The sequence below is a fragment of the Aspergillus pseudodeflectus genome (genome assembly GCF_044049435.1).
Source record: "Aspergillus pseudodeflectus strain CBS 756.74 chromosome Unknown BJX68scaffold_4, whole genome shotgun sequence".
NCBI classification, from domain to species: domain Eukaryota; kingdom Fungi; phylum Ascomycota; class Eurotiomycetes; order Eurotiales; family Aspergillaceae; genus Aspergillus; species Aspergillus pseudodeflectus.
This window is the reverse complement of record NW_027263780.1, coordinates 921,213-944,130: the sequence shown is the minus strand read 5'-3', so window position 1 is coordinate 944,130 and position 22,918 is coordinate 921,213. Positions and strand designations below refer to the sequence as shown.

Here is a 22,918-nt window from a genome sequence, read left to right as displayed (position 1 = left end):
AGGTAAAGAGCTATCGAGTAACAAGAGTATTGTCTCATATTAATACTATACTACCCAGTGTCAACTATCCCTATCTCAGCATCTATGAACCCTAATAATTAATAATACAATCCAGAAGGTCCGCAAAGTAGAAAAAAATACTCCCCCAAAAATGAAACCACCGCATCCAAAGCCACCACCACAAACAAACCCACCTCCACCACCAAATCACCGGCAACAGAAACACCCTGGGCACATACAGTTCAACCACCCCCCGCACCCTGAGCCACCTCCTCTCAACACGCACATAGACCGGCCGCCCAATCGTGTCCCAGACATCCTCGACTATCGGCATCAGCAGCGCGCCCGCGACTGCGGGGATGGATAGCAGGGAGCCCCAGTAGACGGCAAAGAGGAGGACGAGCGACATGCCGATTTCGTAGTAGGTCAGGGCGACGTTTAGGATGAAGCTTTCGATCTTTGGGCGGACCCATTCGGGGAGGAGGAAGGGGATGTGGTCGATTAGCCATTCCCAGCACATTTCTTCTTTTTTTTCTCTTTCTTTCCTTTCTGGCCGAGAGGTTGGAGGGGCGATGGAAGCTTGAGGTGGGGGTATTGCGGCTAGAATCTGGGAGTGTGGATGGATATAGATGGCGCTGTTCTCGTTGCGAGTTGGATGAAGGAGGCAGAGGATGGCCCGGGGTGTCGGTTGCTTTTTGCACGATCTGGCGGCGAGGGGAAGACGAGAGCTGGGCGCTATGGCGGTGGTGCCGAGTTAGTATACGACGTAGATATAGAGCAGAACCTTGGGTCGTCAACATACCGAGAGCGGCGCAGACAATTTAGCCTGACACGGTGCCTCTGCTGGAATCCGAGAAAGGGAATAGATTCGTCCTACTCTGCCGAGAGACGCTTCGTGGCTCGTAATAGAGGAAGACGATACAATGACGAATATATACAGATAAGAGATGCAGTATGCCACAAGATCTAGACCAAAAGAGCGTAGCAGCGACCAAATGGCGCTCATTGATATGCAGGCCAGGTCACGCGGTATCTGAACCCAGGATGGTAGGCCTATTCGAGTGCGTAGGTTAGTTAAGTACGCCGTCTGCGAGAGAACAAGAGAGGGTCCAACTTACGTAGCACGCCTGGACCCAGGTCAGTCCAGCCCAAATGTAGAGTATTACTCCCCAAGTTAGCCTGGGGAATTCAGCTGATAAACGATTGTAGACGGGGAGCAGGACAGAGCTGGTGATGGACTCGATAAGCGCGTAATCTGCGAGGGCTAAGACGTATAGAGTGATGGAGACGAGGGGGGTGATAGTGATCATTGTTGAGGGGTGAGTCGAAGACTTTGATGCTGAGAAGGGAAGGTGGTTGTTGATGAAGAGGAGACGTCGAGGGTCAATGCCTGCCGCATAGGGCTGCTCATGCTGGACCTCGAGAAGCGCCACATTCTATAGATCAGTACTCCAAGAGCTAGAACTGTCCGTACTTATTCCACGATACAAGCAAACTTTCATACTTTTCGCAGTATTCACGCCGTTTTCTCCGTGAGCGTGTACGACAGACCAGGCACCTGTGTAAGCCCTAACCAGTGAATTGGCCGGTTTTAATAGACACAGGTGTGGATATGAAACTACGATGACAGCCCTAAATCGCAACTTGAATCATCAACTCTCTATCCACGAGTATACGGCAAGCAGCAACTGTGTCGGCAGAAGACTGAGTTAACTCCGCTTATCCATCGAACTGGAAGGTGCGATTATACTATCCTGTGTCATCGCTGGTCGCTCCTTCCTCACTGGGTGACTATAGCTACGATTCTTATCAGGAAGGTGCGACCCATGTGCGGCTCACAGCACCTGCCTTATCGAAAGTTAATGGTACGAAGGGAAAGAACGACCCATGCCCTAATCAGATACGGAAGGCACCCTTTCCACTCGATATCTTACATATACACATAGGTTTGGAAAGCAAGAAATCGCTCTACTCTTCATCCTATAGCTCCGAAACCAATAATGGAAATGACCATAATCGCAGCCAAAAGTCGTCCTTTGTAGCAACTCGGAAATCCCCACGAATTGTGGAGAAGTGGCACTCGGCTCATCCGAATCCCACGATTTCCCCACCTCGTCCATCTATACAGGATGAGTCTTTCTCCGACTTCGCTCAGAGTAATAAGCTATAATATCCCCTCACCCCTCACTTCTCATCTCCAACTCGATAAACCCTCCAACCGCCAAAATGTCCAAAATCGCTGCAACCTTCTCCCGTACGTCGCTCCCACCCCGACTCTCTGCTAGATAATGACTGAAACCACAACTAACAAATCCAGGCCTCGTGCGGTTCACACCCAAATCAAATCCGTCGAGGATTCTCATCGGCGAGCCTGTCGATGCATCGCTCGATGTCGGTCTTGCAATCTACAATAACCAAGACGTCCCCGTGCGCGCATTCAGCGGGTCCTCCGTGCTGAGCCCCGGCTCAGCGACGGGAATAACAGAGAGTATCGGCCGTCTGCTCTCCCCACTGGCGAGCAGCGAAGTTGGAACGATCCGGTGTATTGGGCTGAATGTACCGCCCCTCCCTCTTTACCCACCCACCTTACCCTCCCCTCGCAGTAGACCCCCAATCTAACTCTGAGCAAAAGTACGTCTCCCACGCCAAAGAAATGTCCCTCGAAATCCCCACCGTCCCGACCCTCTTCCTCAAACCCAGCTCTTCACTAGCAGACCCCTTCCCGGCCCCGACGGTGCTTCCCAAAATCACCCAGGCCGACGGGACGGGCGACTACGAGGCCGAGATGGTGATTGTGCTGGGTCGCGAGGCGAAGGATGTCGACGAGGCCGAGGCGATGGAGTATGTGCTCGGTTATACGGCGGCGAATGATGTTAGTTCGAGGACGAGCCAGATGAATCAGAGTCAGTGGTGCTTTTCCAAGGGGTTTGATGGGAGTTGTCCGATTGGTGAGTTTACCTACCCTTTATTCTTCGACTCACCTGAGACGGGGAGGAGTGAGAGGGAATGGATGAACATAAACTAACCGTGCTTTGTACAGGCCCAACACTCGTCTCCGCAAAGGAAATCCCCGACGTATCGAAGCTCCAGATTAAGGGGTTGAAGAACGGGAATGTCATGCAGGACTGCCAACTGACGTACGTCTCTCTCCCCGTCGCTTGCTTTACCCCTTCACCATATATTCACAACTAACAATCACAGCGACCTCATCTTCTCCGTCCCCAAACTCGTCAGCTTCCTCTCACAGGGCACCACCCTCCCCGCAGGAACAATCATCCTGACGGGTACACCACCGGGCGTCGGAGCGGCCAAGAACCCCAAGGAGTTCCTCAAGGGAGGGGATGAGTTCCGCGTGGAGCTTTCGCCGCTTGTTGGCACTCTGATCAACAAGATTGAGAATCAATAGATTATCTGATGTCAATGTTGTCGAGACGCGAGGGATGGGTTGCAGGGATATAGACTGGAGGGATATAAAAGAGGTCGTGGAATGCAACTGCGAATAGACCATCTATCATTATCATCGCACAGGAGTTGAGTTTCTAGAATAGAGAGGAGAAGGAAATAAAACAACCCGATCAGCCCGCACCGAGATCTATACATATACCAAGTAGACTTCTTTCTCTTCAAGTCTACTGCGCCTCACCCCAGCACTCCTCCAAGACCTCCATAAACCCACCCTCCCGTAGCGCCGCATAAATCGTCGAAATATGCGACCCGATCGTCCTCTTCCCCTCCTTATCCCCACTCCCATACGTCGGGTGATCTTCGAGTCCCCTGTGCATAGGCACACCGAGCGTGTTGCGCACATACTCGTAGACCGTGCGCGACGAAGCGCAGAGATGTATTGGCGTTATCGAGGTATGGTCCTCGAAGTGCGCGGAGCGTGTCTGGGCGTAGGTGGCTTTTAGGATATTTGATGTAATCGACTGCCACTGCTTGATGAGGGCCGGAAGGTTCTGGCCCTGGTCCTGCTTTCCAGTTCCACTGGCACTGGTGGAGGAGGAGAGGAGGGCGAATAGCGTCCCCGTCGCCAGGTCGACGGCGGTCTCTGCGCGCGCGCCAAGGTCAAGCGTCGAGTGGCGGTTCCAATGGCGCATAAGCGACATCCACAGCCCTTCAGTATCCTCCTCCGAAAGAGCAGGGAAGATTTCTCCCGCGGCTCGTTTCCAAAACGTCTGCTTTGCGATACTTTCGAAGCGCACATGCAGCACGCGCAGATCGACCGCCTGGCAGAGGACGTACAGGTGGCTTGCGAGCATGAGCCCGAAGACTTCGACTGCGTCCGCCGCATACCGCGCCGCTATGAGCGCGAGCGAGTTCACGGGCTGGTTATTCACGTCGGCTGTTTGCACAAAGTTGCTCACGGGGGTGTTCAAGTACCCCAATTCAGACATGTACGCGGCCATGTTGATATCGACGCCCTTGAGCGCGTAGGAGAGGGACGGGTCGTCGGCGCAGAGGTTCGGGGTTAGCCCTTTACTGAGCATGGGGTTTATGAGTTCCGAGCACTGCGAGAAGATGAGTTTGCCCAGGGACTGCATGGCGGATGTGGTTTTCTCCATGGCAGTTGTGATGGAGGTGGCCTGGAAGTTTCCGCCGTGGTGGATGGTGCTGTTTGGCGCGTCGAAGAGAGGGTTGTCGGTTGTGGAGTTTAGTTCCGTGGAGACTTGCGCCAGGGCTAGGGCCATGTTCTCGACGTGCGGGCCTATCCATTGCGAGGCTGTGCGGAGCGCGTACCGGTCCTGCGCTAGGTCATTCGTTGCCGTCGTGTGCGCGTGGTCGATTGTTAGCCCCGAATCCGAGAGGAAGCGGTGGATGTTACTTGCGACTTCGCGCTGGCCCGGGTGCGGGCGGACGTCGGCGATGAAGGGGTCGTAGTTCTGGCGCGTGCCTAGGAGGGCCTCGGTGGACATTGCGGTTGCGACCTGGGAGAGGAGGACGAGCTGGTTTGCTTTGTGCAGGACGAGGCTTGCGGCGCCCGTGCTAAAGGCCGTGCCGTTTAGTAGGCCGAGGGCTTCCTTGGGCTGAAAGCAGAGGGGTTCAAGGCCGAGTTGCGCGAGCGCTTTGTCGGCGGTTATGATTTCGTTGTTGTGCTTTGCGCCGCAGTGGATGTAGATGTCCGAGTTGCCCTCGAGTGCCCCGGCGATGTATGCGAGTGGGGTCAGGTCGCCCGAGGCGGAGATACTCCCTCGCAGAGGGACGACAGGAATAAAGTCCTCGTTGATCATCGTCGCGAGGTTCTGCACCAGCTGAACCCGCACGGCAGAGTGGCCGCGGAGAAGTGAGTTGCACCGTGCAAGCATGGCCGCCTTGACGATGGGAATTGGGACGGAATGCTGGCGCAGATTGTCGAGGATGAACGAGGAGCCCAGGCCCCGATCCGACGGGAGCAATACAGCCGTGTTGTGATGCTGCACCAAGGCCTTTTGGAGATCCTCGTGGGCGTGCGTGCGGGTGTCTGCGTTGCCGCCGAAGCCGGAGTTGACGCCGTACACAACTCGCCCTGTCGCCAGGCGCTCGTTGAGCAGGGCGACGCTGGCCTCCATACGATCGAGGACATCGCGGTCGGAGGTTACAAAGAGCTTGGCTCCGTATCTGCGAGGTCAGTTCCATTGCAATTGGATAGATAGTAATGTTAGAAGGGGGCTTACTTGGAAACAGCGACGGCATCCCCAAGGCGGAGGGTGCGGCCGTCCAGGACAATGTTTCCATCTTTGGCAGATCGGAGGTCGGAAAACGAGGCCAAGACAGATCTTGTGTACTCTGCTGGCGCCATCGCGAATGGATGGTCGAGGCAGAGAGATTCCCCCATAGCTAGTTTTGGCTGCCGTCCTGCGACCGATCGTGCAACTTCAGAGTTTTTTTTGCCAGAGTTTTGCCAGAGTTTTGCTGACCGACACTTTGTGACTTGCGGAATCCTTCACCTTAAATAAACCAGCTCAGATTCTCGTCGCAGCCAGCCAGCCACCGTCTGGCCTTCAGCCCATCGCAAACACAGCGACATCTTGCAGTGGTCGGTGGATCGGATACGTCAGGTTTGGGCTGCAGTGTAGTAAACAAACATGTCATGTCAACAATGCGACTGGATGGGTGTGGTTTGCTTGGAGCCCCACCGGCTATTCACGGATGGACAATGGCCGGTCTACATCATGATCGACGGCGGTCGGTCGACAAAATCGATCTTGCAGCATGAACCAGTGGAGCTGGGGCTGCGAGATTCGTCTTGAGATGGGCATTCTATCACGTTCACGTCATGGCAAGATTGATACGATTGAATAACTGCGGCCGGGCCACCGGTAGCGAAAGAGGAAATGGTTGGCAAAAGTCAATCATGAACAACTATATACATCATTAATCATAAACCAACAGACCGCCAACTCACGATTGTTGGGACTCGTCATCGCTATTGTCGTTATTATTGTTCAGCCCCAAACTGTTGTCCGGATCGTCGATCGAGTTGATGATATCGTGGATATTCGTCGGCCCGTTCGGGTCTGTCAGGTTCGCAAAGATGTTGGTCCCGTTCGGCTTGAGGATTCCATCGATTGAATTCGTGATTAACGACCCAAGCGAGACGTCGGCTGTCAGAGTGAGCTTCCGCATCGCTTCGGCGTAGTATGGGATTTCGACTCCGTTAAAGGTCACGTTGCGGCCGACGGCCTCGAGGCGGAGGAACCCTCGGTTGAGCGCGTCGCTTTGAGTTTTGAGAATTTCGCCGAGGTTGCTGATCAAATAGTCGAGGTCGATGATGCCCTCGACGGGGACGGAATGGTTGCCCGGGTAGAGCATGAGGTCGTCGATAGTTGCGTTGCCGAGGAGGTACTCGCCGGATTTGAGATCGAGTAATGTTGTTCCCTGATTGGTTAGTGCGATGCTAATAATTAAGGGAATCAGACATACGATTTGGAGTGTCATAACGGACGGGTTGGGCAAGGTCGCGTTGGCAATCAGGTTGACTCCGTCCTCGCGGGGACTGAGGAGAAGCTTAGGGTCATCAATGGAGAACCCAGCAAAAGAGTTCAGGGCTACGTGGGTTAGCTGCAAATCCATGCGTGGCGCTTTAAACGGCGAGACTTACTATGCTGGTGAATGTCTTTGTCCACCTTGACGTGACTCTTCAGGATCCCCAGGTATGCATTCGTGGAACCGCGCACCGGCAAAGGGGCATTCGGCTCGGTCACCACCCGATGGACATAGTCGGTCCACAGAGGCACATTCAGCGGAGTGAACCTATTCTGAACCCCCAACGTGGTATTCCCGTCGATGGTGGCGCCGTCAATGCGAGAGGAGAAGATGGTATTGTTGCCGTCCGTCCATTTGTCGTACACCTCTAAAACAAGTGGCTCGATGCGCACGGGGAGTTCAATCGGAAGATCCAAAGCAGCCTCCAGAGTGAGCATGACAGAGTCGGGGCGTGGTTGGATGAGGGTTGCGTTGACCAGGAGCAGCGTTGACTTGTTGACAACCAGCTGCGCGACGGCAGGGATGACGACGAGAAAGCTGCTCGTGTTAGTTTCTTCTTCTTCCAGTTCTCAAGGGGAGGACATACAAGATGGGCAGAAAGATGGCCAGGAAAATCACATTCCAGAAGAGATAGCAGCACCAGAATCGGGCGCAGTGCCGTCGAAACCTTTGCCTCTTGCTTTTCTTGGGCTTTGGGTCGTCCACCAGCGAGACATCGCCAGGCACAGACTCGACATACTCGATTTCCACACCGTCAGTTCCTGCAACCGGCCCTCGATAGGCACCCAGGACGTTCTTTGAGTCGGGCGACGACCCCTTTTTCTCAACCAGAGACCCGTTGGACGACATGACGGGGCATTCCTCGAGATACCGTTCAGGACAACGCAGGAGCAGCTCAGAACCGCTCAGACAAACTCAGCAACGGTCAGAAGATAAATGCCATGCGACGCGTGCTCGTCACTCCACAACCTAATGCGGGGAGACGTCGACCTCAAGAGAATTCCTGCTTGGGGAGAGTATTGTCGAGCCCCTGCAAGACCAAGAAATACGCTAAGGCAGAGATCGACAGGCCGATCTCAATTCGGTTCCTCGCCTCATCCAACCAGCGCGCTCGGGCCCCAATTCACATGCGGAGATTAACACTGCGTTCTCTGTGTTGCTCCCTGGAAATTGTCCCCTTGCGCCGCAGCCATCCTCGGCACTTGCCATCCAAACGGTGATATCACCCAAACCACTGCGGGGAACCGACAATCCGTCCCCAGGTTCTTCCAACCATTTAAGCTTCTTGGATCCACCGCCAGCGCCATCTCTGCCCATGGTTTCGGGCAGCATACCGGAAATGGCACTTTCGCGATGATCCCAGGGCCCGTGTCAGTCCCTCTGATTCTCGATATCTTCGGCTGTTGCGCGCAAATCCTGGTCAACAACTAGGTAAGTGGCGTTGAGAATGCCGTGCAGTGAGCCACGCTGAATTCGCCGTCCCAGGGCTCTGTACAACACTGCGCAAAAAGTCCCCCGACTCCATACTCAACCATTTCGTATACCTCCTTCCGACTCATCAGCCCCTGGGAGCCACCACCATGTCTCTCGACGAGAAAACCAACATTGACGACATCTCTCCGGTCTCATCCACCAGCCATGCCCCGAACACCAATACCACCGACATAACGGCCCTCGACAACCTCCAAGTCCTCCCTAAAATCCTCCAAGAGGGCATCCTCTTCGTCGCATCCGGCCCAGCGCTCCTCCTCCAAGCCGCCCAACCAGGCCTCAAAAACCGCCTCAGCCAAAGCAACCCTACAAACAACACCACCAGCACCACCAGCACAACCCCCTCGCTCGCCGACGACCTAACCACAACCCTCCACGCAACCCTCAGCTACATCGCCTGCCTCGTCTTCGGCGACCGCGAAGAAAAAGAAGCCCTCCTCGGCCGCCTCCGCCTCGGCCAACCCCCGTTTCCCATTCCCGCAACCAGCGCAACAACAGACCCAAACACGCAGCTCTGGCTCCTCGCAACCCTCTACGCAACAGCGACAGACTTCTACCAGCGCATCTACGGCCGCGTCGACTACCGCACCGCAGAGCGCGGCTACGCCGAGTTCGCGCTGATCCTCCGGTGCCTCGACCCGGCCGTCCTCCCCGCCAGTCTGTGGCCGGCGTCCCGCGCGGACTTCTGGCGATACTGGGACGACCAGATTGAGACACTGAGCGTCTCCGGCGACGCGCACAAGCTCGCGCATGATCTAGCGCATGCGACGGAGCTGCCGCGGTGGGTTGGCTACATGAAGCCGTTTATGCGGGTTGTCACTGTGGAGATGTTGCCCGTGCGGATCCGCGAGGCGTACGGGCTCAAGAGTACCGTTGGGACGAGGGGGATGTACAGAGCGACGATGGGGTTCTCGGTTGCGGTGTATCCAGCGCTTCCCAAATCGATTCGGTCGTATCCGGTGAAATATTATTTGGAGGAGGTGAAGAGGGTTTTGGGGACTTGATTCTTCTTTTTTGATCTTTATTAGATAGTTGGTGCTTTTTCGGGGTGTTTTTCTTGATAGTATACTCTTGCTTCCTCTTTGCGTTTGTGCACTCGCTGATATCGCGAATGATGTTATGGCCTACCTAATTCTTATTTTCCCTCCAGCCTTCTCCTTGCCGCATCGAAATTGAAATCGTAGCCTCGTACAACAGTGACAGCCACTTGAACCCGCAGACTGCATATGCACTTATCCAATCAAACAAGCAAGTCTGAACCTGAATAATGAAAACAAAGTGACAGCGGCTGCATCTGCAGACAAGGAAACCTCCGCACCCCTGTCAGAACTCAAATAGTTGGGGTATAGCGTGGCAGATCAAAAGCAAATAGCAGGCTACCATTAGTTTTAACTTTTCCCATGGGTAGTTATCGAATGCGAAGAGTCGAAGACTGACGCTCGGACATAATATACAAGTAGTCGAAGGTACTCTGTAGGACTAGTAGTGGATGATCAACGCTTTTCTTTGTCAATACTGCATGGATCTAGGTAGGCATGCGAGGGATATCACCATCACACTGTCATTCACTAGGTGCTCTTATGACATATGCTATTCCCACGCCAGCACGCCTTATCGAAATCAAGGCTTCAGGGAAAGTGCGGAGAGAGGTACTCCGTATATCCACAAGGCATCGACAGAGGGGATTTGTGCTGCGCAAGGGATGGAAGGGATATTATGTCATGGATTGGAAGTATGGAGGACTTACCGCTTCTTACCTCTCATCTCACGACGATCCGACACTTTCCCTCGGTCAATCATTCGAGAAAGCCTCGATGTGAGGGTGAACGATGGAAGAGCGAGGCTAGTTGGGTGGAAACCCCACTTCGCTCCAACGCCGAGCCGGCCACCAAGGACCCCAGATCCTTGTCCCCAGAATCTCGACAATCATGAATGACTCAAGATCAACGGAGAAGACGAATAGAATTTGACATTTGACTCGAGCGGCGAAGAAGTGGCGGTTATCAATTTCGAAGAGGCGAGGTTGAGGGCAGAGGGCGTCTAACCACGTACGCAGTATGAGCGACTTGGCCGTGGATGGAGCAGTCACAAGGGCAACAACCATTTGGAGACCCGAGCCCGTCTCTTGAAGATCTCTGCCTCGTACGTCATCATTCCCAATATTTCGGTCGGTAATAACTGACTTTTCGTTTGCTGAATCCCTGAGGTTCCAGGGAACTTGCTTTGCTGCCACGTGCTGCCGAAGTATATAACCGGGCTGTAGCCGAGAGCCTGGTTATTGATCTTCACTGTAGAGATAGAACTTGTATCACAATTCAGCACTCAAGAATTCGATGCATAATGCTTCGATACCTTGTGATGGCCAGTAGTATGTTTTGAGCAGTGTGCAACGATACGCCTTCGCTACTATCCGCTCTCTTAACCGTGTCAACGAGGGGACCTACCTGGGCTATAAGTTCAGTCTAAGAAGCTTTGACCCCGCACCAAGAGGCAGTAAGAATTCCTCTCCAGCGGCCAATGGTAATAGAGGCTGATGGTCAAACGCAGAGCATATTTGCTTTCAAGGCTGTCTACGCCAATGCGTGGGCCATTTTGGCCTCTGCATAGGCAGTTTGTTGATGAAAAGCACTCGCTGCGAAGTTCACAGAGTTGTGTCTACGTTGTAGGTCTTGCTGGTTTATATTTTTGTTTGCATGCAAAGTGTGGGATTGTCGGTACGAGTACTCGATTGAGCCCTAGGATGAGCCTCAGTTGGATGACTGACTTACCTACTATATGAGACTTGAAGCTAGAAAATAGGTTGATTGGCTTTGCGATCAAGGAGTTACCTCCGATATCTGAACGCCATGTTTTCATGAGAACTTGAAGTTGATAGAGCGACTCTTCGCTCGAGCCATTGTTGTCGAGATGACTTTTGAGCTCTGGGCTTGAGGGCGTCCAATGCTTGGAGGCAATGACAGTTGAGATCTGCCTTGCGGTCTGGCTCGGCGATATATCGGACAATGGAGATAATGAGCTATATGATGTTGATCCAATCCAATCGAGTCTATTGCCGTGGGCGCACGAGGGTGTTCTCCGTCGAGAATGTAATCGCAGGCGGGGTACCCGCTGCTTAGTCGTAATACTTCCCTTCAGGTCTGAAAATCGCCATTACGTTCTTCGCATTGTTCCGCCAGGCCTGAGACAAGGAGGGCCGGTATGGCACATAGTGACGTCCGACAGAGATGATGGTGCTCCTCCGACCGTCTTGGAAGCAGTTACTTGAGGACATCAATGCGATCAAAGAGCATGAGTGGCCTGAAGCTGTTTGAAACGGCCCGAGCTTTCCAGTTAACGCGCGTGAGTTCTTCAATGGGCCGCTCTTCAAAGAAGGATAATATGTCGAACCAAGGTATCGAGATACCGATCCATTCGCTTATTGTTTCAAGTGTTCTCCAGCATATTGATCTAATACCGACACGAGGTTTGAGGGGGCCGGCCTGTCTCTTGGTTAATGGTAGATGAACGCGACAGAAAATTGTTCGTCGCTCGTCAAGAAAATGTGATTATTTCGCTTTGGGAGGGAAAGACAGCGGCAAAGTCGGGGGCACTTCCTTTCTGGAGCGTGAGAGAAAGCGAGGACGTTTTGCGTCCAGAGTCGCCTGTAACCTGGGCTCGAACGCAACGCGAGTTCTTCCTTGGCAAAACAGTGTGTGGTTGGGCAAAAATCCCTGCACGAGCGCTCAGAATCCTGTTCCAAGAGAAGCTACTCGCAGAGAGCCACTATGATAGGTCGAAGACGAACGCTATCACCGACCCCCGCCCCAGATGTCGGAAACAGAAGAGTGCAATCTTGGGACTCAAACTGCCCCGTTCCAGGAGAGGTATGGCGGGGGAAAACTGGTCGACACCATTCGCATCTTGATTCTCGCCTAGCGGTTCTCGGCTTCGGAACTCCGGGTCGAACAACAGTCAAGATCACTGAACTTGCGACGGGTTCTCTCAAGGTAGGGAGACAAAGCGATGGGGGAATACGAGCGACACAAGCGAAACGGCTAACAACCGGGCAAGGTGAGGGATTTGTATGCGGGGCGCCTTTGACGTCGTGGACTCACTCCGCACACTCAGCATTTCTAATCAACCAAAGATCAGCCAATCAACACAACATAAGGGGCACGACAGAAGCAGATCGTATGTTCCAAGTCTTATCAGGGCACCGCGCGTGAAAGGAAAGTGGGCGAGTTTAAATAAGAATGATGAAAGTGACTCACGCCAAGAGAGCGACTGTCAGCAGCAGCGGGTCCTAAGCTTAACTCCGGCCCCAATCGCCGTCTTCGCCTCCACACATTAAAACCCGCTAGGCCTCTGGAATTCCAGACCAACTGCCTGCGACACGCTGACTTTGCGATCGAAATTTCCGCTGACAGCTGCATTCTAACTGAAAATGGACCTGGTTCTTCATACCCAATCGGTGGAGACGCGCTCGCAATGGCCTCGCGCCATCAGAAAAGACCCTGTGGAAGCGGAAGATGACTGGGCTGGCCTGGGCGACCCAAAGGAGCGCAGAAAGCGACAAAATCGCCTGAATCAGCGCGCTTTTCGTGAGTTCACCGATACCTGGTTGCCCTTTCTGTAATATCGAGTGCTGACAAGTTGCGCTGATTAGGCCAACGGAAACGGGCGATGCAAAAGAAGAGAACGGTCCAAGAGCAAATCGAAGAGTTGATCGCTAGGGGGGAAGTCACATTACTACCCCGATCGTCGTCAACAGAGTCACCACCAAGTATCACAAGCGAAGGAAACCCTCTAGTCTCGCAATGGGAACGCCGGGCGTGTTTTCTTGGAGATGAAATCGATAAGCTTCTCGAGCGGTTCAGCCAAAGAGCCGTGGAAAGCTATGTTAATGGGTCCCCGTCCGCAGACCACCTTCTAACACTCTGCAAAGTCAACGTTTTCCGTGCCTTCATGAGCAACATGTACACATTAGGCATGTCGCCCGGGCCAGAGTGGATGGAGGATGAGGCCATTTCACCATTCTGCACCTCGCTTCCTGGGTATCACACGGAGGACCAACTGCCGGTCAGTCTCCGTCCCACACAACTCCAACTCTCGACGTCACACCACCCATGGCTAGACTTCTTCCCGTTTGCTCGGATACGGGACAACTTGATTATGGCAGGAGACTTTGATGATCATCCGCTCTGTCTCGATATTATGGGCTTTTGGGACGTGAGGGACGAATCTTGCGGGTTGCTCGTGTGGGGAGATCCCACGGATCCTCAGAACTGGGAAGTGTCAGAACAGTTTCTGCGGAGATGGCCTTGGGTCGTAGCTGGGTGTCCGGAGCTCCTCGAGTATACCAATCGATGGCGCAGTTCACGCGGAGAAAAGATGATTTTTCGATATTTATAATGATTCCCAATGAATAAATATATCACTTAATGCACAATCGCTGCCTCGGACTATGCACATGTCTAAAACGAATGGTTGCTCAACTTGAAGTTCTCTGTGGTTTCTGTATCTTTGCTGGCAGAACGGCTGGGTGTTACTTCCAGATCCACTGATATATATGTATCCACCCTCTAAGCCGGTGCGGTCTTGGCTTATCTTCAGAGCTCATGCTCTCTGTGCCAAACTGTCGTTACAGAGACCCAGTTTACCGCCCTCAAGTAGCTATTGAAGTGTTTCTGGCATTTTCCTTTTTGGCAGCCATGCCAAATGGCCAGGCCCGGGTTCAATTCTGCCTCACGCACCTCTCATTTCTCCCAGCCGCATCAATTGCAACCCAGCATTACCCTCGCATGCAGACGCACCACGCCTACAGTCTCGCGCGGCAATGGCGACAGATTTTTCCCAATCTGATTACACGGTGGCCTAAATCTGCGCTCTCCCCCTCGATCTTGCCGCGGCAACAGTCGTCCTCGATGAAATCCATCCCAAGCTTCGGCGCTACATTCCCCGCGCAGTACAGCGATACCCTCGGAAAGATTGACAGCCACAACGTCGTTCTAGCATGTCTTCCATCGGGTGGATATGGCACCTCGCCAGCCCCGGCAGTGGTCTGTCACCTACAGGCGAACTTCTTCAATGTGCGCGTTGGACTCATGGTCGGCATTGGAGGAGGCGCTCCAAGCGATACGGTAGACATCCGATTGGGAGGCGTGGTTGTTAGCAAGCCGACTGGCACATGTGGAGGAGTTATTAGGTACGACTTTGGCAAAACCGTGGGCGAGGGACGCTTCCAGAGGATTGGCATGCTGAACCAACCGCCGCCGAGCTCTTAGCTACGGTCTCGCAGGTAGAGGCCAGCTAGGTGCGAAGAAATGACCGCAGTATAATGGAAACCATTGGAAAGGCACTCTGAGATCCCGGCCATGAAAGGCCAGTTTTCGAGACTAGTCAGCGACTGCCTTTTCGATACATCGCACGACCACCCGACATAAATGCATCGTGTACCGGTTGCGATCCTAATATGCAGATCAAGAGGTCTGCTCGAGATCCCGAGGGTCCGGGCATACACCATGGGATAGTTGCTTCAGGAAACCAGATCATGAAGCACGGATGTACTCGGATCAAATTGCCAAAGACGTCAACGCATTGTGCTTTGATATGGAAGCGGCAAGAATTATGAACTACCTCCCTTGCCTTGTCGTCCGTGGAATCTGCGACTACTGCGATACAGACAAGAACAAAGGCTGGCGATCGTATGCTGCACTGGCTGCAGCTGCTTTTGCAAAAATGGTACTTTCGTTCATCCTAGGGCGTGGCTATGAATCCAGCCGAAAGAAGGCTCCGTCAATTGTCCCCTTCAACTAGAATCCAAACTTTCTTGGCCGCGAAAGAGAGCTGAATCACTTACTGGCGCTAGTCACGGGCAAGAGTGCATCACGGAAGGCAGCCGTGACGGGTCCAGGAGGAATTCAAAAAAACGCAAATAGTGCTTGAATTAGGCTACCACATGCAAGATGGGACCTGCGACTGTTCAGTTTTCTGGATTGCATCAACCAGTGTCGAGGCCGTGGAACAAGCATTCATCGCCATGACCATTGAGCTCGGACTAGAGAAAGGAAAATCAGACAAGAAACCCCGGGTGAAAGAATATTTGAGCTCGAAAAAGACCGGCACCTGGCTCCTCATTGTGGACAATGCGGACAACATGGGCCTGTTGTCAAACAGTTCGTCTCCAGGGTTGAAGACCTTTCTTCTGCACAGCCCACGGGGGTTTACTGTCTTTACCACGCAGAACCAGTAATTCGCAGCACGCCTGGGAGGACGTGGGATTACCAGAATTGGCGAATTGAATGATCAATCGGCGTTGAACCTGCTCGAGACGTTTCTAGTCGAGCTCGATTGCATGATAGACCGTAAACCGGCAATAATACTTGTTGTCCTCGGCTTTGGGAGAAGCTGTAAGCTATATGAACGAGAATATGGTCACTTCAAAGGAGTATCTGCCCCTCCTCAGTGGACAGGAAAGCCCCACGGTAGCGCTGCTCAGTCAAGGATTCGACGATGACTACAGATATGAAGCCATGACGAATCCGACTGCCTCCACCTGGTTGATGTGCTTTCGGAAGGTCTGTTCATCGAATGCGCTGGCCGTTGAGTACCTATCATTTCTAGTGTCAGCCATCACGTCTTTGCGGCCATATACCTATTCCAGTGTCGCCTGCACGACGCAAAGAACCTCACGCCGTTGGTTACGGAGACAGGAAGGGGAGTTCTAGGCCCAGAACGCACTGAGACGATTAAGAGTATACCGAGATTGAATGAGCTCTCTGCCATCGAGGTTACTGATGAAGAGAGGGCTCTCCGCGAAATCGAGATGAACAGGACGACACTGGAATCGCGAGCACCCAACCATCTTAGCGAGCATGAGAGCTCTACCCACCATATATAAAACTCTCCGTCGGCTGGACGAAGTTGCTCTTTGAAGGGCCGGGGAAACACAGCGGCACACACTACCTAGAAACGTTTGTTGGTACAAAAGGCTTAGCCCGCCTCTGGAAGTTGCAGTCAAGACAGCGAGGCCACAAAGTTAGTCCGAGAATGTCTCAAGGTGCAATTGGCGACGCTGGGCTCGTCTCATTCGGTGACAGTGGACTCTGCCAGACTTCTCGAGGAGTGGACAGGCGGTAAAAATACTATTGCCTCCAATCAGAGCACTGAGTCAAGTCACAGAGACTCTGGAGATCGATCAAACGATTCGACATGATATCGTGCACCGCGGAAACGTCTAGGTTGAGGCCAGCCCAAGTACTGTACGTCCGCCGATATCGGAAGGAGAAGCAACGTCTCACAAGACCAACCGCTGTCCTCACAAGCCTACCCCTGAAATCTCGCCTGCGTCACACTTGGGAGACAGCTCTATCTCACTCTGTACACACGTACCACTGCGCCGTCAAGATATGGCTTCTGCGAGAGAGCTAGACCAGCGGTCTGTACGACGTGCCACATCGGGTGGCACAACCAAGAAGAAATGTCCTGGCAAAGCTCACAATCCTCCTTGGTTTGGCGTTTGTCCATTCTCTTTTATAGCTGCGCGACATTGCCGGATATGCTATAGTGGTGTGACCGTGAACGGTAGATATGCGATCTTGGTTTACTAAAGCATGAACATGTGTGACTTTCGAGGTAACCATAAGAGATTCTGGAGGAACATTCAAGTTGAATGGGGAGGGCAAGGAGATACTGAGTAGTGAACACTAGACCGCAAGGTCTGAAGGTACGTCACCTAGTGCGTGCGTTTGATGGGATCATGAGCTGCAATGATAACATAGATGAATACCAATTCTAGATAGTATGTGGAGATACCCCACTAGGAGCATTTACTATATGAGGCAAATTCAGGACTAGATTGAAAACAGCGCCAAGTATGCTCGATAAGAGGAAAGCCAAGTTGCGTGTGTGTTCTGCAACGGTTGTGCGCGGCAGTTTATGAGCATACATACCACCAATCAAGTCATCAAGGGATTTACCCAGGCTAGGCCAGGCCAAGTCATGTCACGTTCTGCCGGACTCGAATCTCCAGCTCGACGGATGTATCCGGCGCCAGGATTGGTTCGAGGTCGATCATCGGTGGGCGTGATCGATCGCCGCCGGCATAGCGAATGTCATAGCGGAGCATCATCTCGCCGAGGATGGTCTTGAGGAGGCGGATAGAGTAAAACCGGCCTGGGCATGCCTGGCGGCCATGGCCGAAGCTAGTGAAGTGCCGTTAGACCTCATTTCGGATATGACAGTGGGAGGATCAATGGCCCTGGGAGTGGATGATCAGCATACCTGAGCCACTCGTGGCGTGGAACCTCCTTGCCTGTACGGGCATCTGTGCTTTGGGTATGCTCCTTCATGCGGTAGAAGCGCAGGTAGTCGAACTTGTCAGGGTTGGGGTAGATGTTTGGGTCCAGCTGAATGCACTGCGTCGGGAATACGATCGTGGAACCTCTGGGGAGGACAAGGTCGTTGTCAAAGCGGAAGGAATCGGCTTTGATGAGGCGCCAGCCAGTCACTAGGAGAAAAATGAGCAGGAAAGGGGCGATTGGAGCAAAATGGACGTACAGGGGATGAGGCCCGAGGTCATTCGGAAGGATTCCTGGAAGAACGAATCGAGCTTCTTCATCTTTGCCATGGAGGCTTCGGTCCATGCGCCATCGAACTCGGCGAGGCACTCGACAATCTCGGCGCGCAGATCATCAAGGACCTCGTCGCGCGCATACGAGATGATGTCGGCGAGCACGTTCATCATGCTTGTAATGGGCGCGTCGATGAGGGCGGCGGAAATGTGAAGGAGACGATGGGCGACAGCCTCGGGGGCCTTTTGTTCGTCGGGGATATCCTGATCCATAGACCACTGAATGCAGTCGACAGGCCTCTCATCACCGGCCAAGCGGTGCTCCTTCTCTCTGCGCTGTCGTTCGGCAATGAGGTCGGTGACATAGCGGGTGGCGACAGCAAGGGTCTGTCGCTGGCGCAAGTGAATCAGGTAGAGGAGCGGGTACCGCAAGGGCCCAAGGTTAAAGTACCGGAACACCAGGATGTAGGGGATGACATTCAGTGAGTAGCGCTCCATGGCATCGAGGAACCCAGGGTTGTCCGCGAGGGCTTCGCCGAAAGCGATGCGGGCCGAGACGTGCTTCACGACCTGCACGCTGAGGGCGCGAATGTTGAACCTGCGCCACTCCCTGGGCCTCCCAATGACGCGCTCAAGGATCTGCTCCGTCCGGGTCTGCACAATGGGCTTGATGTCGATGAGGTTCCCGTTGAGCAGCTTCGAGCCAACCTGCACTTCAAAAGTGTCAAAGCTCCCGCTGGAGAGCTGGGCAGAAGTCGCCTGTCCGCGGTTAACAAAGAGATCCCGCTTGGCTGTGAGAAGCGCACCTTGTCAATGAAGTCTCGCAGGCTTAACTCGGTAATGCCCTGGTTCTTGACCAGAGGCAGATATTTCAGGGGCAGGATATAGACCCATATCTGGAACTGTGCAAGCCAGACCCTAAAGGGCCTGTCCTTGGTGCTGTACTGATGCGTATCAGAGCCTGCTGGGACAAGGGAGCATGATTGCAGTGGCGATACCTTGAGATATCCCTCGTGTATGTATGGATAAAACCGCGGGAGGATGAATCGCCACCATACGCCGGACCGATAGGCATCGAGAACCCGCGAGCGGGAGACCGTTGGTATCCTCTTCAGATTGTAAGGATCCTTTGACGGCAAGAGATAGAACGCGGCAAGAAGAAGAGCGCCTAGTGTTGTGATGATCAGCTGGGGTCGCTGCAGGGCGAGGGCGGAGAGCTCTTTCCTTGTTTAGCTGTCTGCGGCCTTTTTCTACAAGATGGGGAGGGCACACCTTGAAGCCGGCCGTTGAAGGGCCTCGTCAGATTAGGCAGGAGATCCATCGCGTGTCTGAATGGCCCGACGACGTAAATATCCATTGAGTTGGTTATATCACTCCGCGACCCTGTCATCTCATATACAAATTGCAGTGCAGCAGAGGCGTGGCTGCAAACTTCAAGTCTGTCCGTCAATAGGGCATCCAAACCATGTGAAGTACACTGCACCACGATCCCTGCCCCTTTACCACCCGGTATCCAGGGCAGATTGCAGCCTACCGGATGGTCATGTTGCACCGGGTGCCGTCACATGAGCCACTGCCATTCGAATAAGGGAAAGCGAATACTGTGTCCAATAGGTTACCTGCAAGCCAGCGTGCGATGTCGGAGGTCGGAAGAGCGCAGTCGTGCGGACATTGACTTGGTAGCAGCAGCCTTGTTGCACGGCCTTTTTCTGGCCGGGGCGGGCGATAAGCTGCTTGACGTTGACTGCAGGATACACAATGCGCGATCGACAAGCATCACCGTTTGATTCGAAGATTGGATTACACGGCGACCCCAAGGGGCGTCCTAGTCAGTTTGTGAGTAGTTCCTATGGACTATGTGGGGAGGCTGCAAGGAGCTCTTGCCAATGGGCCTGATGGTGCTGGCTGTAGTCAGTATCTCAATGCGTGGCGGACACAACATCCAACGGTTTACGCAGGGTCTCAAAGTCTATACACCAGGCACCGTAGGCCTCATTTTACGCGGTCGACATGCCCTTTCAAGATACTGCACATCTCCTCAACTGACGCGGTGATTATCGGGTGTTGGAAAGGGGCGAGTACTCCAAGTGGTACGCAAGCCGGGTTCATGCACACGGTGGGTTGCAGGGGCACACTGGACGTCTCATGGTGGCATAAAGATCGTCCCGAGCTGATCAGGAACGGGTCTTGCTCGACGCAATTTTCTTCTCGAAACGCCATTGTGGACTCGGTCCTCAGCCATGGTGCCCGACTCTAAATAGGGGCCTCGTCCATTAACCCTGTGACCCAATCCAGCAGTGACTCTGAGATCTACCCTTTGGTACAGTTCAGAATGGACGCGGCACTGCGTGATATCTGCCAGCTCAGCGATCCCTGTGATCCGCGCAGCTTTGAGCCTCCGATCAAGGACTTCTTCTGCATCTATCCCATGTACCGCTCCCGCTACGAGGCCAAGACCATTCAAGGATCAAATGAGTTTCTCGATGGTTGGAACAAAGCGATTGAAAAGGACGGATTGAGAAACGATGGGCGCCCGTTTCTGGGTTGCAACACAATCTACGGAAACTACGTTGCGTGGGCGTATCCAGAGTGTCTTCCAGAGCGGGCAGCACATGTGGCGGCGTACTGCGACTGGGGATTCTTCTGGGACGGTTAGTAGGGCCTTTTCTTCTGTAGACGGGCATTGACGAACCTTTGCAGATGCTACCGACGCCATGTCGATGGAGAAAAACCACGAGGCCACCAAGGATCTTATCCTTACCATAATGTCAACGGTGGGGATTGGTCAGAAGCACGAGCCGCTCCTGGCGGTCAATAAGCTTGTCGTGCCTTTTGTGCTGAACAAGCTGGCTGGAACGGACGGGGACCTTGGGCTGAACCACATGAAGGCGTGGAAGGCCCATCTCGATGGTCAGGCCAGGAGCTCACATGCCAACATGTCTTGGGAGGAGCTCAAGCAGCATCGGCTGGTTGAGGGAGGCCCAGAGTAAGCAAAACAGTCAGCTGCATCCGCTCGCACGCTAATTCTGCCAGATGGGCCATTCGACTCGGAGCGTGGGGCGCCGGGATTCGTTGCACTGCAGAGGAGATTGAGTCAGTACGGAAGATAATCGATATTGGGGGCATTGCTGGAGTCTTGGCCAACGACTACTACAGCTTCAACAAGGAGTTTGACGAGCACTCCCGAGCAGGCACGATAGAGCGGATGCAGAACGGAGTGGCCCTGCTGATGCGGGAATATGGCTACAGCGAAGAGGAGGCGCGCGAGATCCTGAAAAAGGAGATCAATAAGATGGAGCAGCAGTTCATGGACATGTACCTGACCTGGTTGAACGGCCCTGTTCAAAAGTCTCGCGGCCTGATCCAGTATTTGACCATGGTCCTTTGTCTCTACTCGGGCACAATGTTCTGGATGGCCCACGGCGCGAGGTACCACCGCACCGATCTCATTACCACAGCAGAGGATCGGGCTACGATTGTTGGGAAGTGCCAGGGGGACGCTTTTCGCGTAATGGAGGGATATCCTCCGCCAAAGGGGCTGAAGCGGACGGCCAGCTCCCCAGAGTCAGCACCCAAACGGAGGGCTTCAAAAGCGAACAATATCAACCAAAGCAATGGACATGGCGGTGATCCCATGGTCGCCTTTTCAGGTCCCTTTGTGAAGGCTCCAAGCCATGTACGTGTCGCTCCTGGGCTGTATTTGTGCACTGACCTGACCGAGATAGATCTGCGATGCTCCGTACGAGTACATCAACTCTCTCCAATCCAAGAACATGCGTGACAAGTTCATCAACATCCTCAACTCCTGGCTGAACGTGCCGTCCGACTCGCTGCAAATCATCAAAAATATTGTCCAGATGTTGCACAACTCATCATTAATGTACGCCCCTTGTATGCGCTGAGTTGTTCTAGCCCTAATTTTCCAGGCTTGACGACATTGAAGACGCCTCTCCTCTCCGTCGAGGCCAACCGGCAACCCACATTTTCTACGGCGCCAGCCAGACCATCAACAGCGCCAACTTTAGCTACGTCAAGACGGTCATAGAGGCCACTCACCTTAAGAACCCGCAATGTCTGCAAATCTTCCTCGAGGAAGTCAGCGACCTCCACCGCGGTCAAAGCCTCGACCTGCACTGGCGCCACCACGGCCGTTGCCCGACGACAGACGAGTACATTATGATGGTCGACAACAAGACTGGCGGGCTCTTCCGTCTGATGGCCCGTCTGATGGAAGCCGAATCGCCCTCTCCCATAACGACTCCCCATCTCAGCCGCCTCCTCACCCTGATCGGTCGCTACTACCAAATCCGAGATGACTATATGAATCTTACTTCAGCTGATGTCAGTCCTCCTGTATTTTCTTTTCCCAGTATCTACTAACAATAGCCAAGTATACCACAAAGAAGGGCTACTGCGAAGACCTCGACGAGGGCAAATTCTCGCTCCCCCTCATCCACCTCCTCCTCCACACCCCGTGCCCGGACCGGATCACTTCCGCTCTATACAACCGCGTCCCATCGACAGGTCTCCAGGAGGAGGTCAAGACGTATATCCTGGACGCTATGCAGTCTGCGCGTACATTTGAATACGTTCGTGAGGTGCTGTCGCATTTGCACGGGGAGATTATGAAGACGCTGGATGAGGCTGAGAAGACGTTGGGGATTAACAATGGGGTTCGGATGTTGTTGGTTGGGTTGGGGCTGTAGGCTACTAATAGCTTCTGTCTTTGTTGAGTTATGGTTGAAGAATAAAAGGCGCTGATATCAGACGCAATGGACGCGGGGCTTCGAGAGTTGTTAGGAGGTGCAAGGGGAGGGTCGGCAATGAGCGTGCCAGATATACAGTCGAGGATGTACTGGAGCAGCATTCTCCTGGATAAGAGGCTGCTTGTCAATTCTAGCCGTTTAGAATGGG

At 53.5% G+C, this 22,918-nt stretch overlaps 11 protein-coding genes across 11 annotated transcripts; 7 read left to right on the top strand and 4 right to left on the bottom strand.

Annotated features, from left to right (window-relative positions):
* Positions 1-70: 70 nt before the first annotated feature.
* On the bottom strand, positions 71-520 carry BJX68DRAFT_262513 (uncharacterized protein; the record flags this gene model as incomplete). Its single annotated transcript, XM_071044469.1, has 2 exons — positions 71-82; positions 191-520. The coding sequence occupies 2 exons, from the start codon at positions 518-520 to the stop codon at positions 71-73; spliced, it is 342 nt and encodes a 113-aa protein (XP_070903960.1).
* A 1,655-nt stretch (positions 521-2,175) lies between these two features.
* BJX68DRAFT_277664 (fumarylacetoacetate hydrolase family protein) lies at positions 2,176-3,406 on the top strand (the record flags this gene model as incomplete). Its single annotated transcript, XM_071048377.1, has 5 exons — positions 2,176-2,254; positions 2,318-2,556; positions 2,633-2,948; positions 3,041-3,137; positions 3,202-3,406. Exons 1-5 carry the CDS (start codon positions 2,227-2,229, stop codon positions 3,404-3,406), a joined length of 885 nt encoding a protein of 294 aa, XP_070903959.1. The 5' UTR covers positions 2,176-2,226.
* A 223-nt stretch (positions 3,407-3,629) lies between these two features.
* On the bottom strand, positions 3,630-5,776 carry BJX68DRAFT_252727 (aromatic amino acid ammonia-lyase; the record flags this gene model as incomplete). Its single annotated transcript, XM_071042608.1, has 2 exons — positions 3,630-5,595; positions 5,652-5,776. The coding sequence occupies 2 exons, from the start codon at positions 5,774-5,776 to the stop codon at positions 3,630-3,632; spliced, it is 2,091 nt and encodes a 696-aa protein (XP_070903958.1).
* Positions 5,777-6,378: 602 nt separating this feature from the next.
* BJX68DRAFT_277661 (DUF3712 domain-containing protein) lies at positions 6,379-8,419 on the bottom strand (the record flags this gene model as incomplete). Its single annotated transcript, XM_071048376.1, has 4 exons — positions 7,550-8,419; positions 7,079-7,500; positions 6,901-7,025; positions 6,379-6,855 (listed from the first exon to the last, which is right to left on the bottom strand). The coding sequence occupies exons 1-4, from the start codon at positions 7,810-7,812 to the stop codon at positions 6,379-6,381; spliced, it is 1,287 nt and encodes a 428-aa protein (XP_070903957.1). The 5' UTR covers positions 7,813-8,419.
* BJX68DRAFT_144520 (oxygenase MpaB family protein) lies at positions 8,420-9,700 on the top strand. The gene has a single exon (XM_071036544.1). The coding sequence runs from the start codon at positions 8,544-8,546 to the stop codon at positions 9,456-9,458; it is 915 nt and encodes a 304-aa protein (XP_070903956.1). The 5' UTR covers positions 8,420-8,543; the 3' UTR covers positions 9,459-9,700.
* A 2,956-nt stretch (positions 9,701-12,656) lies between these two features.
* BJX68DRAFT_227587 (bZIP transcription factor) lies at positions 12,657-14,443 on the top strand. Its single transcript, XM_071038702.1, has 2 exons — positions 12,657-13,034; positions 13,100-14,443. The coding sequence occupies exons 1-2, from the start codon at positions 12,878-12,880 to the stop codon at positions 13,843-13,845; spliced, it is 903 nt and encodes a 300-aa protein (XP_070903955.1). The 5' UTR covers positions 12,657-12,877; the 3' UTR covers positions 13,846-14,443.
* BJX68DRAFT_262507 (uncharacterized protein) lies at positions 14,145-14,717 on the top strand (the record flags this gene model as incomplete). The annotated part of the gene is made up of 1 exon (XM_071044468.1): positions 14,145-14,717. The coding sequence occupies one exon, from the start codon at positions 14,145-14,147 to the stop codon at positions 14,715-14,717; it is 573 nt and encodes a 190-aa protein (XP_070903954.1).
* On the top strand, positions 14,625-15,271 carry BJX68DRAFT_227585 (uncharacterized protein). The gene has a single exon (XM_071038701.1). It carries the CDS (start codon positions 14,995-14,997, stop codon positions 15,247-15,249), a length of 255 nt encoding a protein of 84 aa, XP_070903953.1. The 5' UTR covers positions 14,625-14,994; the 3' UTR covers positions 15,250-15,271.
* BJX68DRAFT_227584 (uncharacterized protein) lies at positions 15,253-15,932 on the top strand. The gene has a single exon (XM_071038700.1). The coding sequence runs from the start codon at positions 15,392-15,394 to the stop codon at positions 15,683-15,685; it is 294 nt and encodes a 97-aa protein (XP_070903952.1). The 5' UTR covers positions 15,253-15,391; the 3' UTR covers positions 15,686-15,932.
* A 1,499-nt stretch (positions 15,933-17,431) lies between these two features.
* BJX68DRAFT_252723 (cytochrome P450) lies at positions 17,432-19,079 on the bottom strand (the record flags this gene model as incomplete). The annotated part of the gene is made up of 4 exons (XM_071042607.1): positions 17,432-17,636; positions 17,716-17,941; positions 17,992-18,740; positions 19,003-19,079. 4 exons carry the CDS (start codon positions 19,077-19,079, stop codon positions 17,432-17,434), a joined length of 1,257 nt encoding a protein of 418 aa, XP_070903951.1.
* Positions 19,080-20,336: 1,257 nt separating this feature from the next.
* BJX68DRAFT_252722 (bifunctional terpene synthase/polyprenyl synthetase family protein) lies at positions 20,337-22,710 on the top strand (the record flags this gene model as incomplete). The annotated part of the gene is made up of 6 exons (XM_071042606.1): positions 20,337-20,655; positions 20,705-20,990; positions 21,038-21,680; positions 21,730-21,884; positions 21,931-22,345; positions 22,396-22,710. The coding sequence occupies 6 exons, from the start codon at positions 20,337-20,339 to the stop codon at positions 22,708-22,710; spliced, it is 2,133 nt and encodes a 710-aa protein (XP_070903950.1).
* Between the last annotated feature and the right edge of the window lie 208 nt (positions 22,711-22,918).

Coding starts and splice junctions, on each gene's coding strand:
- BJX68DRAFT_144520 (XM_071036544.1), top strand. CDS start 8,544: ATGTCTCTCGACGAGAAAACCAACATTGACGACATCTCTCCGGTCTCA.
- BJX68DRAFT_227587 (XM_071038702.1), top strand. CDS start 12,878: ATGGACCTGGTTCTTCATACCCAATCGGTGGAGACGCGCTCGCAATGG. Junction 13,035..13,099: donor CCTGAATCAGCGCGCTTTTC/GTGAGTTCACCG, acceptor TGCGCTGATTAG/GCCAACGGAAACGGGCGATG.
- BJX68DRAFT_227585 (XM_071038701.1), top strand. CDS start 14,995: ATGTACTCGGATCAAATTGCCAAAGACGTCAACGCATTGTGCTTTGAT.
- BJX68DRAFT_227584 (XM_071038700.1), top strand. CDS start 15,392: ATGCAAGATGGGACCTGCGACTGTTCAGTTTTCTGGATTGCATCAACC.